Consider the following 18,608-nt stretch of genomic DNA (forward strand, 5'->3'; position numbering starts at 1 on the left):
TCCTCGCTCATGAAGCAGTAGCGCTGTCCCTCGCTATACTTGATAACATAGCTCCTGTATTCCTTACTTAATTCTGGATCTCTTAAAATATCAATGATGGGTCTCCCTTCAGTCATTCAGATTTCCTATCTTCCAGCTCTGGGAATCCAGGGGGATAGATTCTTGGAGGAAAGAACAGAAGACTATATAATTAACAACGAGATGTAATTGAAACTGCCTGTGAGCTTCCATCTGAAGTTTAACATATGCTTTTCCAGTCTAACAAGTCATGTAGTACAAAAGTAACATAACTGGGGAAAGTCATCGTTTAGTTTGCTTTACTTAGGAGCACATAAAGTAAGGAAATGTTACTTTATTGTACATCTTAAACACTCACTACCCAGAATTCGTCGAACTTTCTCCATTCAACAAAGACCTAAAGTATTAAATTTTGCTGCGGATAAAAGATATGTCTTCAGGGTTGGGTAAAATGTTCAGCAATAATCACAGATCGTTTGATTAGCGATTAATTTATTAGATAGTGGTTGAGTGCGGATTTAGGGGCACCGACACCAGCCACAGGACACCACGCTAGCGCCGCCGTAGCTTCCCGGCAGGCTGCGCTGTGACGGGCGCCGGCTCGGTGACGTGCTCCGGATCTTCGCCGCGCTTGAGCAGGCTGACCCTGCGGGTGGGCACCGCCGTTGTCCGGCGGATTAGCGAACGCAGGGTGCGGTAGCTGCCGAGAGCGTTAATTGTCGACGCGGCCGACATGGCGGCATTAGTAGCGGCCGCGGCAGACGGCTGGCCGGTTATGGCGACGGAGTTTCGGACGCTGTTAGATAATTAACATCGAGCGGCGCGCCAATGGATCTGCTCACGTAAAAAAAAAAAAAAACACGATTCGTCCGCCTTCAAAAGCTGATATTGTCCGTTTGTTTCCTCCCATTACTACGGTTGTATTTATTTTTTATACGAGATAAGCGGCATTTTAACTATGAACTTTCTGCGCAACCGGCTGGTAGTACTCGGCCTGGTGCTGCTCGCCACTCTTCTGCTGTACCTGCTGCTGCCCGCAATCCGCCAGGGCAGCATGGAGCCGTCCCTGGACGTTCAGCGAGTCGGGCTGCGGGAGAGGCTGGCTGCCGCCGGCCCGTCTTCCCTCGCGCCTCCGCCGGCCGTCAACGTGACCGTCCGCACAGGGCAGCTGCCCGGCGACCCGCCACTCTTCTTCAGGGAGGCGCTGCCAGTGGACGCCGCGGGGAGACAGATACTGCCCAGGTGAGGCCGGGTTTCGGGCTTCGCATCTCTCATCTTCGCTTTCTGCCTTTACCGTTTCTAAGCTGTAACAGTGTTGTGCAGCATCTCTGTATGTATGCGTGTATATTACACATGATGGCTGATTATTTTTGCTAAAATGATAATGATCTTGATAAAAGAAATCCATGTGAAACTGCCAACTAGACGCCTTACCACTTCCTTCAAATACTTAATGTTCATATGCATTCGTCGTGCTACACTTAATTCCTAGTTCCATGTGTACATGTTTGTCCTGTGAGTCCCTTTATCGAATTGTTGCCAGGGTTACGTTTACTGACCGAACGGCGCGAGGAAGCGCTCTGAACGATAACTAACCACGACGTCATCTTTATGAATTGTCTCCCTTCGGTAAACAAAGCTCGCTGAAGCGGATAAAAATGCATTTTTAAAACGATGCGCTCGGTACCGACTCGCTTCTCCACCTTTCTCAGGCTGCAGGTGGTTCTTCTGCATGGCCAGGCTTTCACCTCCAAAAACTGGGAGGACCTGGGCACCCTGGCGCTGCTGGCCGTTAACGGGTACCAGGCCCTGGCGCTGGATCTTCCCGGTGAGGGCTGCGCCTGGTTTGGTCGCCAAGCCGCCTGTACAGCAAAGTATTTACCATCACATTCTATATAGATGAAAACGAAAAAATATATTAAAACGTGGATTGCAGACAAAATGCTAAAGTTAATATGATGCTTAATAAGTACTTTCCTTGGGGCCAAAAAGGGTTGAGTCTGGTGGTTCAAAACAAATATAATGCATAGCTCATGTGCTGAAATTCTGTAGGTATAACTATTTATTTCACTAGGAAACATCCTTTGCCAAAAAGCCCAAAGACTCACCCATCCCCCGAGCTCATGTGTGTGGAGTGTGTCACCGGTCCTCACAAGTTAAGCCTGCTTCTATTCATCCTGCAGGTTTCGGAAACTCCCCCGACTCTGAGGCACTGAAGACGGACGAGCAACGCGTGGCCCTGCTGCAGCGCTTCCTGGAAGCGCTGGGTGTGCGTGCGCCTGTGCTCCTGAGCCCCTCCATGAGCGGCCGATTTTCCCTGCCCTTCCTGGTGCAGCGTGGCACGCAGCTCCGCGGCTTTGTGCCCATTGCGCCCGTGGGCACGCGCAACTTCTCATCGCAGCAGTACCAGGCCATCCAGGTGACTGTCACGTCTCATGTGTCACATTGGCTGCAGTCTCACGTCGATGACCTCAAGCTGCTGTCCCATGTTGGTGACCTCAGCACGTCCTTTATTGTACTATTGCCTGAGGGTTCCTCCCTTAGTTCAGAGACATGGGGGGGGGGGGGGCTGTCAATATCCGTACTTCACCATACTTGTGTTCTTGTGTACCTGTTTGATGTCATCTTCCATTGCTGAAGTAGAGTTCAAGTACTCAAGGACAGAAGTATGGAGAACAGTAAAAATATGAAGGATACATCCGTTGCATCCTCACCACGAGAACCGTCCCATGATTCATTGCATCCCGTGTCCGTTGTTGGGAGGCAGGCTGGCAAGAATGCTCTTGGCAAGAACACAAGCATGTTCTTTGTATTGAGAAACACCCAAGATGTTAGGATAAATTAACACTTGAATTTGCCCTTAGCGTGTGTGTTTGTGTAAACGACGTGATGGACTGGCATCCCATCCAGGCTGTAATTCTGCCTTATCCTTCCTGGTAACCCTACATTGCATATGCCGTTTAAACATTTGTTTGATGGTTTTCCAAACTTTCTATATTCAACATAAATTTGTGTGTGGAACATGCATCATATCTCAGAATAAGTTCCTTTAATGAGTTTGGTTGGGGGTTAGGGAGCTGTGGGACTCCAACCTCTGGTGATGCACAGCCTTAGACATTTCTTCATTTTATCTGTTTGCCAAGGGATTGTTCTTATACAAAACATCTGAAAGATTTAGACGTGTGACACTTCAAACCGCTTCAGTCATAATGCAAGAATTGGAGTACATAAAAATATGTTAATATTCTGACTTTTGGTAATAGCACAGTTTGTTCTTGAGGAAGTCCTCAGATGTGTCACTTTAAAGCAATGCTTTGCTCCAACCCCTGGGACAGACTCCAACCCTGATTGTCTACGGGGAGCAAGACACCAACCTGGGAGCTCAGTCCTACAAGAATCTGAGTCAGCTTCCCCGGAGCTCGACGGTGCGGCTGGTGGGGGCAGGCCATGCCTGCTATCTGGACAAGCCCAGGGAGTTTCACCAGGCCCTGCTGGACTTCCTCAGCAAGCTGGAGTGAGAGAGGAAACTGAAGACCAGAGAACGATGCCAGGCGGGGTTTTAGGGGGGTGGATTTGGACTTTCTGATTGGCTTTGCGATTGGGTGATGGGGGTGGCATATGGAGCTTATTGGCTATGAGGTGAGTATGGTCATTGGATTGACCATGAGGTGGTGGCCCCAGTCGGAGAGCAGTGTACCTGGAAATTCTGGGATTCAAATATACCTGGAAGCTGAAAGACACAAAGGGGCTGTGTGATGCAAGCACCCATCCTGCTTGCCTCTTACAAGTAAATTCCTGCATCCCATGCCGTAGTGAGAGAAGCCAAAGGAAAGATGTGTTCTCAGGTTTGGGTGTAAAGATTCTGTCCTTCCTCTAGACTCTGGTTTGTAATAAGCTTCAAATCAACAGTTGCGGTCTTGGTAAACCTTCCAGTGTTGTCTTTGTGTTTACTGTACTTGGAATCTCGTTTAGAAATTACCTGCTGTTGCAGAGTAGCTTTGTTGTACAGTTACAGAGTTTAAAGTGCACGACTTAAATGTAAGAATTATTGCAGTGCTTTCTTATTGATACAGTAGGGCTGTTGACATGTCTGGTTTCTCATTTTTCACATTTTTACAAATAACCTTATTTGCCAAGAAATAATAGGCAGACAGAATGTGTAATGGAATATTTGGCTTATACTGTATGACCACTATTTATTTGTATTTATGTTCAATACAGATATATATATATAAATAGGGGTTGCATTGGACATCTTTTGCTGTATTTTTTTGGCATTTTTCACCATTAAATTAATATTGTAAGTATCTGAATAGTGTGTGCATTTTTCATTTACAGCTATCTGTCGTGCTTTCATAAGCTATGGCAGCAAGATGTTTAGTCCATTAGAAATCCATCTTTGAATCAAGGCAAAGACTGACTACAGACGGCATGTTTTGTGTGATGTTCCTTTTCTTGTATATCGCTGTCTCTTTGCTGATTTGAAGTGGTTTGATTTCATGCTTGTCTTGGATATTACAGTAAGTATTGGGGTAAGTCTTGTGAGGACTGAGTATTACCTGTTCCCCCATTACTTTGAACGCGTGCTTGTTTTTGTCAGTATATGTAATTACCGACTGACACAAACCGTGACACTTGCAGTTTCTTTGTTTCTCTTTGAGATGTGTGGTGCTCCAAGTTCGCTTTAGCAGGTAAGGTTAAAATTCTTGTAATACAGCGGTGACTAATCTTATCCACGAAGGTCCTGTGTGTGTGTGTGTGTGTGTGTGTGTGTGTGTGTGTGTAACCTTTAGGTCCGTTGTTCATACCCAGGAGTGAGGACTCTTCAGCCAATCACTGGCCACCCCTGTTGTAATGTCTGGGTATAATAGTGTTATAAATTAATGCATACAATGCATCTTAACAGTATCACTGTAAAATGTGGGCAAACACCAGTGTCATTCCACAGAAATGTACTTTCTATTTTGCTTTCCAGGAAACTGGGAGACCAATAAAAAAAGGGGGGGGGGCTGTGGCTAATAAGTTGAAAGACGCACAAACACCTAATGAACTATTTAAGCACGTGTAGAAGGTGTGTTCGAATGATCTTTGTCAACACCAACTCTGTGCTACATGTCAGCATAACTGTCACAAGGAATTAGCCAATTTTTAATTTGCAAACTCATTGAAGGGTAATGCATGGTCATGTGCTTTCTTAACGGAATTAGTGATTATATGGTTTTGTTTGCCTTACAGATATTGTTGGGTGTGACTCTGCAAGTTTGGACCATGACTGGAAGTTTGCTGGTTCAAAGTCTGTGGGTGGTGTGATCATATCACCCTTCTGAATCTGCTCTTGGTGTGCTGGATAAATCACTGACCTTGGACTCTGACCCCAAGCTTTGCTCTTAGCTGTATATGTGGGTCCAATAGGAGAGTATGATGGGTTATGTAAAAACTAAAGAATAATATTGCTACTAATTATTTTGCCATTGTAATTCTTTTCCTCTTTATTTCCACATCCCATTTCACATATCATCATATATTTCTGTTAGAAAATATAATTATCATTAAGGAATATGAAACGCATTTTCATTTCGCCTCTTTTGTTGATTTGGCGTTGTTTTATGTTAGTCAGCGCAGGTATCGGTAACCAAAAAATATTACGAAACCCTCTATCAGTTGAGGTTTCTATGCCTTTAGACCTACTGCCAGCCGTGCGATGGTTAAGGAAAACCTTGTGTAATTTGTAATGCGAGTTCTCTTTCCCCGTTAACGTGGGCACCAAAATCGTACTGCCGTGATGGTTTTATAAAGCTGGAATGTAAAGCAGTTTCTATGTTTATCACTGCATTTTCACTCCGGACGCTAGATGGCGGTGTTGTGCATCGCTAGGACGACTCCTACCAATTAAATATACCGAAGGAAAAGGAAGTAGCGTGATTTGAAAAAAGTGAAGTTTGCCCCTCTTGTACTGCGAGACAAGGTACATCTGGACTGGACAACCGTCTGATCGTTTCTCCTTCTGCAGCTGCCGCCGGGGCCGCTTTTTTCCGGAGCTCTGCTCGTCATTTGATCCGCAGCTCCGTACCCTGGGGAACAGGTAGCTTAGCTATTGACAGTCAACTGTGACTGTGACAGTGCCGGACCGCTACACGCGCCTATTTTTGGCTTATGCCTCCGTCCTGGAAGCCGTGCAGCTGGGCTCCTGGTGATATTTGTGCACTTGTCCTTTCGCTGACAGCTCGGAGGAGCGTCCCTCAGGTGAAAGAGCCCATACCTGTACGTATATACCTGCCTGCTTCGCGATGGGTCGCTTGAGTCATAGTATCTTGTTTACAAGCTGTTTTTATGTTTTTCTTTCCCCATGTCAGGATAACTAAGTAGTTATTAAAGCAGTCGTTTGTAGTTGCGAGGACGTCTGAGGGGAAGGAATAGATTGTTCTCGTGATGGTCCTCTGTAATTTATTGTTTTTATTAATGCATTACGTCTGTTATGCTTGACATTTATGTATATGTGTGTCACATAACCTCAGGCGTGGTTAGGCAATCCGGGGTGGGGAGAGAAGGAGGGGGATCTGCTTAAGCTATTTTTTTCAGACTGTAACTGTGTATGTGTTGTGTCCATATAGGTACAGAGGATATAACACTAGTTGCAGTCTGTGTGTGCATTTAGTCTGCTTGTTCCAGTTCCATTGGAGAAACAGAATTAGTGTTATACTTTCTCTTCCACAGTGTGCGTGAACCACACACACACAGCATGCTGCCAGACAAGGATGAGCCAAGCGGAGTGGGTGGTGGCCAGGCTGGTCCCGTGAGGTCGGAGGACCCTGCTGTCACCCTCTTCAGGCAGTACCTGCGGCTGAGAACCGTCCACCCGGAGCCTGACTATGGTAGGGGGGTCTGTGGGGTTTATCACTAATGGCAGTTCAGAGGCTCCTTAATGCTGCACCAGAGCACCACTGAGCATGAAAGTGTCTCGAAAGATGAAGAATAACTGACCATATAGTTAAACTGTGAAAACTCCAGTGTAATAACATAGGGAAATGGCCCTTGTGAGAAATGTTTGTGGAGGTGAATGACTGCTGAGAAGAAGACTAAAGTAAAAAAAAAAACACATTTTTAAATTTCGCTCATCACTAAACCATTATTTCAGTTGTGAATTAAATACTCCTAGGCTTTAAACAATTAGATGCATTTTGTTTATTAAATATACTAACTTTCCCCATCGTAAATAGGTTTATGTATACAACAATCATGTATTTGTTTTCATTTGTGCTAAAAGACATTTCATGTTCTGTCGGCTGTTTTTCTTAAGGCGTTGACTGGAACAAAACGTTTAGATAGGGATTTTCAGGCACACAACCATTTAAAGGGATTTGTTCTGATTGTATATGCTTGTAGTTTTTCCACTGTACCTGCACTGTAATCAGATTATGGAAATAATTTTAATTTAGTTTTCTCACTCAATATTGAACTTTATGGTCATTTTCAGTGAACTTTTGAAGCCTATATTTTTCATAGCGTTCTGAATAATGGTAGTGAAATGCCAATTTTAATATATCTGTGATGCACATTCAGGTTTCATTGTGGAGCAAAGGAATGGATTGCATTTAGTAATTGTTCTGTTGTCAGCTAAGATGCTAAGATGATGCTAGTGTTTGTGGAAAACATTGTTCCGTTAGCCATTGTTTTGTTAATGCACTGAACACTGCCTCTAGCTCAGTGCAAGAGTCTCACTTTGCGTTGACCTCCGACCCTCACTTCTTTGCAGATGCTGCTCTGCAGTTCCTGGACCGTATAGCCCTGGAACTGGAGCTTCCCATAAAGAAGGTGGAGGTACTGTACCAGCCCAGTGATCAACCAGCTTCCGTCTATAACCTCCTACTGCTGTTGGCGTGATACCTTACATGGGCAACAGTGCGTAAGGATATATGACTGGTGCATGTGGGATTTCACAGGTCTGCCCAGGGAGGGTAATAGCCATCATAACGTGGACTGGCGCCAACCCTCTTCTCAAGTCAGTCCTGCTTAACTCCCACACAGATGTTGTACCGGTGTACCAGGTAAGGTCCCCATAGTTTTTCACGCAGTGCCCGAGTATATTTTATGGACAGATTTAAGAGAACTTAAGAAGTAGGGAAATGTAACATTTTTATGCAAAGCTGCTTCTCTGCCCATCTTTATGTTCCTCAGGAGCATTGGAGGTATGATGCTTTTGCTGCAGTCAAAGATGAGAATGGAAACATTTATGGCCGGGGGACCCAGGACATGAAGTGCGTGACCATACAGTGAGTGAGGCATCACAGACCACCGTAGCTGTTTCTTTTCTACCTCTGTTAAATACATCAGTGCCCCTTTTCAACCCCAGTTGCTTCCTTTATAACTGCGCTCACCGATCACATGAGCTCTGGTGGTCTTGACAGCACTGTGAGAGTCCTGCCTTTGTCTTCCTTCAGGTACATCGAAGCCATTCGCAGACTGAAATCCCAGGGGAAGACCCTGTCTCGCACTGTCCACATGATGTTCGTTCCAGGTGCGATCCCTCTCGCTGCTAAAGCCAGTCCTCAGTAAATGTTATTGGTTAATCAAGCTGCCGTTTAGTCTGTTATTGGTTAATCTGATTGTCAGCCGGTTTGTGAATGGTTAATCTTTCCCTCAGCTAGTCTTTTTATTGATTCACCCATTTCGAATTTTTAAATTCCAACAATTGAAGTGGCGTTCAAGAGTTTTTGCCTTTCCTAGGATACAAGTGCAGGGCTATATCAAAGCCAAGACCCCAGAACTAGTTCCTTGCTTTCATCCGACACATTTACGAGGCTGGAATTGTGGTCAGTCAAGTATAGGCTACTGGAGACCTGCATGAACATTACAAAGGGCCCCGAGTGTTCTGTTCTGTTCTGTTCTGATTTTGTTCTCAAGTTCCTGTCTGTTGGTTCTGCCCTCCTACTTTCAGATGAGGAGGTAGGAGGTCAGAAGGGGATGGAGAAATTTGTGGAGCATCCTGAGTTTAAGAAGCTGAATATTGGCTTCGCGCTGGATGAGGGTGACGTTTTTTTTTCCCTTGTTCTCCTTCTTGGTCTTGTTGCTTGACATCCAAACCAAATCGCATTGCATGGGCATAAAATATAAACAACCTAATCACATCTGCCAAAAACCTTAAAATCTGACTGCATACGTCCTTCCTGTCACATCAGTGTTTAGATTTTTAACCATTTCATAAGAAGAGAACATTTGTTTTCCATGTCCTTCCAGGTTTGGCTAATCCTGGGGAGCCATTCACCGTGTTTTATGGAGAGAAAAATCCATGGTGTAAGTGTCAGTCTGTGTGATATGCGGACACTCGTACCTTTTCCAAGTCCATTCATGCCGTCAGTGTCATTATAAATAACATAAGCCGATTTAGTGACATTTTAGCGTTATAAATGATTAAAGAAATTGAACAAATGTAGTATTTCTGGTATTTGACACACATTAAAGTCTCCTTACTGGAATGCAGCCGGCAGATTGCAGATGGGATGTAACATTTTGCTTGTGTTCCTCTTATCACACACACTGCAGAGAACTGGAGGGTCTATAGGATGTTAGTCGTTCAGTTGTTTTTCCCGTTTTTATGTACAGCAAACATCACGAGGTCTGTCTTATGGTGCTGTGTGAGCTGTCTCACCACGTACACACACCCACATGGAGCCTGCGCTCACGCTTGGTTTGGCCTTTTCTGGTCCCTCCAGGGATCACTGTGACGTGTCCAGGGAACCCAGGCCACGGATCCAGGTTTGTGGAGAACACAGCGGCTGAGAAACTGGTGAGTCCCAGAAGACGAGGAGGAGTAGGAGGATGATGGCGGTCTTCACGGATCCAATAAAATTTGGAAGCTGCCCCAGTCTCGGTCGAATTCACTGTTCCCCTGTCTCTCCTCAGCGCCGAATAATCAACACCTTCCTAGATTTCAGAGAAACGGAGAAGAAGCGGTGAGCTGCCCCTTGTGTCTCTTTGTAAGACGAAAGCTGGGTACACACAAAGACAACGGCAAAAAACTAGCGCCAACCAAGGCTGGCGAATGGTTGGCTCTTGTCGATTGTTGCTCTGAAACACCTTGGCACAACGAAAGGTGACTTGATACGGCCCTGTCAGAGAGCTCAGTGTCACCAATTAGCTTCAATTCCAATTCAACATGCTGGATCGGGTCAAAATGGCGCCAGCGGTAACCGACCATATCTGGCTGGGCCGCACACAGGCACAAACTAGACAATCACTGACACTCTCTGGCAGACTGACAGCTTTCGATGGCTGAAAATTGGCTTGGTGTGTTTCAGGGTTATGGATGAGAGTATGCTAACATTGCCATTAAAGCTTGTGTTTGGTAGTGGCAGGAGTAAAAGCTGGCTTATTGGCTAACCTTGTAATGCATTTTTTTAAACTTGCGACCCCTAGAGGACTCTAGCACTAATGTGTGCTTAATTGTTGCATGATATTTTGTCAGTGCCTGGACAATCTCTGCAGGTCCCCTGCAGTGGCTGACATGTTCCTCTGGCTCCCTGTTTTAGAACTGCCTCTCTCAGGGGGTGCTGTTTGGAGTATAGCTCAGCACTGTGTCTCCCTCACAGGCTTAACACCAGTGAGTGTTTCACTCTGGGTGACGTCACCACCGTCAATATGACCATGGTGAAAGGTGGCTTGACGTATAACATGGTGCCTGCCGAAATGGATGTCAGTTTCGACCTGCGCATCCCCCCCACTGTGAACCTGCAGGTGCGAGTGAGCCTGATGTGCCTTCCAAACTATCCATACGCCACCCAACTGTACATCTTTAATAGTTCTTCTTTCCTCTTCCCGCTGGTCCGCCCTCCATCTTCTCTTCCAGGAATTTGAAGAACGGATTAAGCAGTGGTGCAAGGAAGCCGGAGATGGCGTGTCGTACAAGTTTGCTCAGGTCAGTCAGAATGCCTGCCATCCATCCATCAATCCATCCGTCCTCTAACTGCATATCCTGGACAGGATGCTGACATGATGTGGATCCTTCTGATACTTCATTTTTATTCAGTGGTTTTGGTGCAGTTACTGGTGCACCATAGTGCTATAGTCTATTGCGCATCTTTTTGAATAATGATCACAACATGCAGTTACTCCTCCATGGAGTTAGTTTACGATGACTACACCCTAAGTCGATTTGGTTGTGAGTCAAACATTATAAAGTATGGAAGTGCAACGACTTTTTCTTTTGCTTGCCATCTTCTCATCAAAGACACAGTATCCAGCGAGCAGACATAAGCGCTCCGGACACTTTTTATTTGTGTACGTACACCAACACCCAGAAACTAAATGATGTTTCAGGGGAAGATGTTGCCCCAGGAGGTAGTGCTATGGTTTGGCAACCGGAGGGTTGCAGGTTCGAGCCCTGGTTCCGCCTGACCCCATCAAAGTGTCCTTGAGCAAGACACTGAACCCCAAATTGCTCCCGGTGAGCAGGTTGGCGCCTTGCATGGCAGCCTCTGCCACCTGTGCGTGGACGGGTGAATGTGAGGCATGAAATGTAAAGCGCTTTGAGTACTCGTAGGAGTAGAAAAGCGCTATATAAATGCAGTCCATTTACCATGTAAACAAAGCTGCCAGGCATTTTTCTTCTGGTGCCGCTGTAGGTAACCGAGTAACTAGCATTAGTCCTAAGGACTGACCTCCGTGACTTGAAAATAATTAAGGATAATGGGGTGTTGATTGTACAACCCCTGGCAAAAAATATGGAGGATGTTCAGTTCAGTTTGTAATCCAAAAAACAAATCACAGATATGGCACAAAGCCATTTTACCTAACAGCTGAACATTCTGGCCTTGTAAAACATACCTCCAAAAAGTAAAATGATATTGTTGCAATTAATGACACATCTTTTTTTCCGATCAAGTAGAGGAAAAAAATATGGAATCAAGAACAAAAAAAGAACACAATTAGTACTAGTACTTTGTTGCACTTCCTTTGGCTTTTATGACAGCTTGAATTCTTTTAGACATGGATTTAACTAATGAAAAACAATATTCTACATCAATCAGGTTCCAGCATTCTCATATAGCAGTTGACAGATCAGCTTTGCGGGATGGAGCCTTGTTGTGTACCATTTGTTTCAATTTCCATCATAAATTTTCAGTTGTATTGAGATCCGGACTCTTTGCTGGCCATGTCATTGAGTTGATATGCTTTTCTTGAAGAAAAGTTTAAATGCTCTTTGCTCGGTGGCAAGATGCATGATCATCCTGAAAAATGACCTTATCATCATCAAACCTACTTTCGATTGCTGGAATGAGAAAATTGTCTAAAATTTCCATGTACACCTGTGCATTTACTGTGGAGGTAATGACTGCCATGTGCCCGGGTCCTTTACCTGACATGCAACCCCATATCATCAATGACTGAGGAAATTTGCTTGTTTTATTTAGGCAGTCGTCTTTATATGTTTCATTGGGATGGCATCAAACAAACGTTCCAGCATCATCTCCTTAGCCAATGCAGATTCGGGATTCATCACTGAATACCACTTTCATCCAATCATCCACAGTCCACGACTGCTGCTTGGTTTACGTTTGGCTTTCCTATACCTAAATCCCATTTCCCTCAGCCGATTTCTTACAGTTCAGTCACAAACATTGGCTCCTGTTTGCCCTTCATTTGTGTTATTGTACATTTTCTATTTTCAAGGCATATTGTCCTGACATCTTCCTAGGGTTACGTGTATGTTTCCCTTTTGCAACCTTCCCATTTTGTTTGTACTTGCTCCAAATTTTAAGACACAGCTGACTGGGAACAACCAACATCCTTTGCCACACTCTGTGTTGATTTACCTTCTTGAAGGAGTTTTATAATCCTTTCCATTGTTTCAACTGACAGCTCTCTTGTTAGGGGCCATGTTTCCTGTCAGTCAGTCAGGTGCAACAGCTCATTAAGGTCTGGAAGCACTCTCTTTTAACTGCAGACTAATTAGACCTGTGCATGTATTTGTTTCAGAAATGCAAATTACGAGTACAGGGTGATTCCATAATTTTTTCCTCTACTTGATCAGAAAAAGATGTGCCGTTAATTGCAACAATATCATTTTATTTTTTGGAGGTATGTTTTACAAAGCCAGAATATTCAGCTGTTCGGTAAAATAGTTTTGTGTCATATCTTTGTTTTCTTTTTTGGAATACATGGAAAAATAACTGACTGAACATCCTCCAAGAGTAGTGATTCCATATTTTTTGCCAGGAGTTGTAAGTATAAATAGTTGCACATCACATACAGCTGTTAAAAAAATAGAGACCACAGCACAATTTTCAGTTCCCCTTACTTCTCAGTTTATGAGTGCTGCTTTTGTTGGGGGGGGGGGTATTTATATAATAATAACTTTATAAATCCCTAAGGGGAAATTGTCTTTATGCCTCCCTCAAGTTGCTCTTAGTAGAGTAAGCTGGCTGTGAAGAACAGCCCCCTGTGGCGGCGCCCAGGGAGCTGGGGGTTAAGGGCCTTGCTCAAGGACCCACAGACACAGACAGTGACCTTGTGATTACAGACACACAGGCGTAGCCCACTGAGCCACATGCTTATTCATTTGTTTATTTGCTAACTGTAAGCTGATTTTGCCTTTTCTTGTTATTGAAGGGCTTCTTGCTTTCATCCAATCATCAGTGCACTTCACACCTGCACTTAATGTTTCCCATTCCTTATGAAGGTCATTTGATGTCATCCTGTGATTCATGAAAAACTGTTGGATCAGTCGATGATCATCTCTGGCATTAGAACGTCGATTCTGCCCTTTACATGGCTGGTTTCTGATCGTTCCCAGTGTCTCCTACTGCCTCAGAAATTTTGATCCTGGAAGTAACCTGTTGCTCAGCGTAGCCTCCTGCCAGCAGAGTCATGATCAAACCAGGATTTAAAATGTTTTCGTTTTTTTCCAGAGCTGTATATTGAACTTTGAGGTGGACCTATATAGACATTTTGAGAATCGGGCCCATGCCAAAAGTAGCCCCAGAGTGCTTAACATATACGACTGTTATGAATAGACTTAACGATCAAGAACATCCAAAAGCAGCTTGTAAAATGAGTGTGGAGGAAGCCAGGAGACCTGAGAAGACCCATGTCGGGCCCTTAAAAGCAAAAAGTGAACCTGAGCCTGGATGACCAGCTGTTCTGACCTTATAAAATGGCGGTAGGTTATGCGCAAGCTTAATTGATGGTTTCTGAAGAAGCTGCTCCTGGCTGGTTGCCCACTCGCGTGTACTGGGGGTCAGCTAGTGGTAGTGCAGCATCTGCTGTCTGGCTCGAGGATGGTCCCAAAGACTCGTACATCTCTCTCAGCCAAGTAGAGGGGCAGGTAGGGATTTAGTGGTTATCATACAGTTACTGTGCCTCCTCTGAACGTGTCGACATTCTGTTTGGGTCAGAGTGTACTCAGCCTACGTTGAGGTTTTATTCCCCTTTCCCAGAAACACATGAACCAGTCTGTGACCTCCACGGCAGACAGCGACCCCTGGTGGAATGCCTTCAGCATGACATGCAAAGCCATGTGAGTGTCAAGCCTCCTTAGTCTTCTCTCCCAGTTTGCTGTTCAATTGATCAGTATTATCTTGAATATATTACAGTTCACATGCAGTCCAGTTCACTCGGTAGTGCTATATTTAATTTAGGCATGTCACTATCGATTATATTAAAGAATTAAGTAATTACCTATTCATCTGAGTAATCATTTATATAAAGCACACGGCAGGAATCAACCAACCACTGCAGGGTGCACACTCAGCGACACATTCGGTCACTTTAAGCACACTACTTCATTTAAGTTGTTGGACAGTGGAAGGAGACCATAGGATTTGCATGAAAGCCACCATGCAGGGTGAGCATGCAAACTCCACACACACGAAGTGGTGGTGTGCAGTAACACCGCGACCTACCACGCCCTTCTGCTGCCCTGACAGGCTTGCACGATGTGTGATGTCAATATCAACATGGCATTTCATGTCCATGCAACTGTCACATCACCAAAACCGCGATAGTTTGCTGGGTTCAAGTTTCAATAAGCGCTAAAACTGTTTTTTAACTCAGTCACTGGAAACGAAACTTAGTAATCTATGTTTAATGTTAATGATGGTTTCTTTTCAAAATGATGTAGTATATGTCGATTAAATAAGATCAGTCTAAAGTTCACCGCCACTTCTTTTGCATGAGCTCTCCATGTACATTATGTATTGCAGGGCCGCCAACCCTCACATATCTCTCGTGGTACTCATGCTTTCAGATTTCCGATCCCCAAGAAATCTTAGCGAAATCTTACCGAAAATGTATATTATCTCATTTCAAACCTAAATTTAGCTACATTTAATATGTTGGCGTAGTACAGAATATTCATAAGGTTAATAAAATTGTTAAATGCATGTTCATATAAATGCATGTGTAGACTCAAATTGAAAATGTCACGTACGATGATGCAGCTACGTGACGGGGCTGACCTTTGTGTTAGCAACGATTATTTTGACATAGGCCTACGGGAATCGTAGAAAGAAATTTAGCTAAATAATTAGGTTAACATGATGACAAAGACAGGCTAGGCTACTCCGCCAGACTACATGGCACTTATCTATAGTTAACCTTGTATAATTGATTTTCCCGAATGTCATCTTTTAACATATAGGTCTGTACTAGAATTGCAGTTGTTCTTTTGGTGATATTCACTTTTAATGTGAACTAAATTACCTGGACCTCCATACTCTATGCTCGTCTTCCTTCCGTCACATTGCCGAATATTCGAGAAGGAAAATTTTTACTTGCAGTTTTTAGTAATCGAATTTAATCGAGTAATTGTGACAGCTCTAAATCTAATTGTTCAATGAAAAAGCTCTATCATACCGTTAAAATGAATCGATAAACTACCAAACCTTATCTTGTTTTGTTCTTGGAAGCACTAGTTCTGTGTTTTGTCCTGAAGTCCTATGATCCACCTGCAGGAACATGAAGCTGAAAACGGAGATTTTCCCAGCTGCCACCGACAGCCGTTTTATCCGGGCCGTAAGTATGCACCCCCTGATCCGTAACGGGTACCCGAGTGTGTCCAACCAGGCTGTTTCCCTTGGTTGAATTACACGCATTTTAATTGCATCTTAATGGTAAGAAGGTTAAGGGTTTGGGTATGTGCTAATCAGCCTTTGTGGCTTTAGACCAGCTCATGTCAATTTCCAACTGTGTGTGTGTGTGAGCAAGGGATGATATTGGAAACAAAGAAGGAAGGGAGGAAGAGAGAGGAACATTGTGTTTAAAGGTAACATCACAGGTAGCAGGTGTCACGTGGCTCACTCCCTGTTTCCACTCCCTATCCTGCATCAGGTGGGCCTTCCGGCCATCGGATTCTCCCCAATGAACCACACACCAATCCTGCTACACGACCACAACGAGTTCCTCAATGAGAATGTGTTTCTGCGCGGCATCCAGGTGTACGAGCAGCTGGTGGCCTCCCTGGCCAGTGTGCCACATCTTGTAGGAGAGGCCTAGGTGCCACAGATTGGTGCCACTCTCACTTGCTTGCCTACTTCTCTCTCGCTTGCCCGCTCTTCCCCCTTGCAAAAGGTGCTTCTTGGCTATAGATAGTGTTTCCGGAGGTCATTCTCACCTGATAAGAGATTAATGATTGTTGACAAACAGTAGAGCAGAATTGGTGAGTGATTAACCCACAGTACAAGTAGTATATTACGATGAAATTAATTATGTCAAAGTAGTGATTTAATTGCGATATATCGTCCCAGGCTTGATATTGTCTTTTCCTTTACCTTCTTTCTTCACATTTTTTTCCTTTGATTTCTCCCTACCTCTCTGACAACTAACTCAGGGCGTGTCTGGCCAGCTTGTGCTTAGCATTCTTGTGCCGTTGCGAGAGCGCCGTGGTGTTCCTTGCAGTCCAAACAAGGGTCGCACGGCTCTTTGCCCAATCTTCGTTTTCCTCAATCCACATCTGTGATTCGCTCATTCGAATCACTATATTTTTTTCCTGAAGGTTTAACCAACAGAGTGTTTAGATGAAATGTGTATATCAAGGCTCCTCCTTGGAAGATTTTGTGCGATCAGTCTTTGCTGAGACTTCGGGTTTGGTAGGACTTTGCATTCCTCTAGCTGCTATGTTGCCCATCTCAAGGCCAGCCTGGCAGTTTGGCCTTGGAGTGGGTTCACACCCTCTGTTGGTGGGTCATCAGTCACCCCAGTCATCTAAATGTCGATGACATTTAGTTCGAACTGTAGTTTGTTCGAGTCTCATACTCTATCTACGGTTGCTGGGAGTCCTGACAAATCCGTCCGCAGTCTGCGCCTGGTGGTGAGAGACCTGGCAGTACGGTCTTTGTCATGTGACCTATAGCAGGCGGCTAACTGAGTCGAGTCAGATGTGCATGATTATTGGGTGCTGGGGGGTTAATGAACCCTCATAACATGGCTATAATCCAAAGCTTATATTTATTGTATCTTTTTTAGGGGTGCATCGATACCGATACTAGTATTGATATCGGGAACAATGCAGTACTCATGTTCTCGTAACAGTGTACTGATACCTATAACAGACACTACGTAATGACATATCAGCGATGTCGTTAATGAGCGAAACAAACGGGACCACATAATTTCTGTGGTATGGTACATCAAAATTATCTACAAAAACCAAAGGAATGTGGACTGTAAAGTGTGATCTGCTAAAATATCAAGAGGAGAGACAAAACAATACAACACAAATAATCTACTTAAAGATGTAAAAATTAAACACAGAGAGTATGACAAAATTTGCACCGGCTACACTCTGCAGCAAACACGAGCACGGAGCAAGTAAATGTCAAATGATAACCCTTGTGCAGTGAAAAAAACAGAAGTATATTATGTAGTATATTGTGTTTGACAATTCAACATAATGTCGTAATAGTGGTACGCAGAAAGTGTAACACCTTCTGAAGGTTTTGCGAACCTCTGCTTTAGACAGTTTCAGAGGTGATGTTTTTGAATCATAATGAAGATCATTATTTCCCACAGAGTAAAAAGCAATGATCGTTTATTCTAATGTTTTTAAATTAAAATATGGCATATTATTTTTTAGACATCATTCGGTCCTAATTGGTATCGGTGAGTAGCGGAAAGCAAGTATCGGTACTTGGTCTGAAAAAGATGGTATTGATGCGTTCCTGACCTTTTTAAAGACAAGGGACTTTTTTTGTAACTTTCAGATAAAAGTTACTTATTTAATTTTTTATGCATCATAAATTATACTGTTTCATTTGATTTTATAGCACTGATCTGATGATTTGAATAAACATTTGCTTTCACACACTTATGGCTGTTTGTGTTTCTTGTGGAAAGCTTGGACTCGGGTATTATTGGAGCGGAAATGACCCATGTAGTTACACCCAAGTATTGTTTGGGTGAGTCTGGGCCGCATGCACTTGCAATATGGCCGCTTGTAATGGGCTGTTCAGCGCAAGCTGCCTTCGCATGGGCAGTATCTTGTAAGGTAAAACTTTCAGTGCTCCATGCCCCCGTTCCTCCCAGTTCCTGTCATAGGGGGCGCTGCAGTGCCATACACTACACCACACTACAGCCCCTGACAAAGACTCTGGGTTGAC

General features: G+C 44.1%; 2 protein-coding genes and 1 long non-coding RNA gene across 3 annotated transcripts; 2 read left to right on the plus strand and 1 right to left on the minus strand.

Moving 5' to 3' along the window:
• The first annotated feature begins 6 nt into the window (after nucleotides 1-6).
• abhd14a (abhydrolase domain containing 14A) lies at nucleotides 7-4,326 on the plus strand. Its single transcript, XM_049022918.1, has 4 exons — nucleotides 7-1,260; nucleotides 1,731-1,846; nucleotides 2,202-2,437; nucleotides 3,354-4,326. The coding sequence occupies exons 1-4, from the start codon at nucleotides 977-979 to the stop codon at nucleotides 3,534-3,536; spliced, it is 819 nt and encodes a 272-aa protein (XP_048878875.1). The 5' UTR covers nucleotides 7-976; the 3' UTR covers nucleotides 3,537-4,326.
• LOC125747570 (uncharacterized) lies at nucleotides 568-2,213 on the minus strand. The gene is made up of 2 exons (XR_007399337.1): nucleotides 2,127-2,213; nucleotides 568-1,880 (listed from the first exon to the last, which is right to left on the minus strand). It is a non-coding gene; the product is annotated as an uncharacterized LOC125747570 (long non-coding RNA).
• A 1,564-nt stretch (nucleotides 4,327-5,890) lies between the features above and the next one.
• LOC125747560 (aminoacylase-1A-like) lies at nucleotides 5,891-18,315 on the plus strand. Its single transcript, XM_049022917.1, has 16 exons — nucleotides 5,891-6,100; nucleotides 6,242-6,279; nucleotides 6,733-6,890; nucleotides 7,772-7,836; nucleotides 7,959-8,063; nucleotides 8,194-8,288; nucleotides 8,457-8,533; nucleotides 8,954-9,043; nucleotides 9,253-9,309; nucleotides 9,729-9,802; nucleotides 9,919-9,968; nucleotides 10,605-10,749; nucleotides 10,862-10,930; nucleotides 14,451-14,530; nucleotides 15,966-16,026; nucleotides 16,342-18,315. The coding sequence occupies exons 3-16, from the start codon at nucleotides 6,758-6,760 to the stop codon at nucleotides 16,504-16,506; spliced, it is 1,266 nt and encodes a 421-aa protein (XP_048878874.1). The 5' UTR covers nucleotides 5,891-6,100; nucleotides 6,242-6,279; nucleotides 6,733-6,757; the 3' UTR covers nucleotides 16,507-18,315.
• Nucleotides 18,316-18,608: the final 293 nt, after the last annotated feature.

Source organism: Brienomyrus brachyistius, chromosome 8 (genome assembly GCF_023856365.1).
Source record: "Brienomyrus brachyistius isolate T26 chromosome 8, BBRACH_0.4, whole genome shotgun sequence".
Classification (NCBI taxonomy): Eukaryota; Metazoa; Chordata; class Actinopteri; order Osteoglossiformes; family Mormyridae; genus Brienomyrus; species Brienomyrus brachyistius.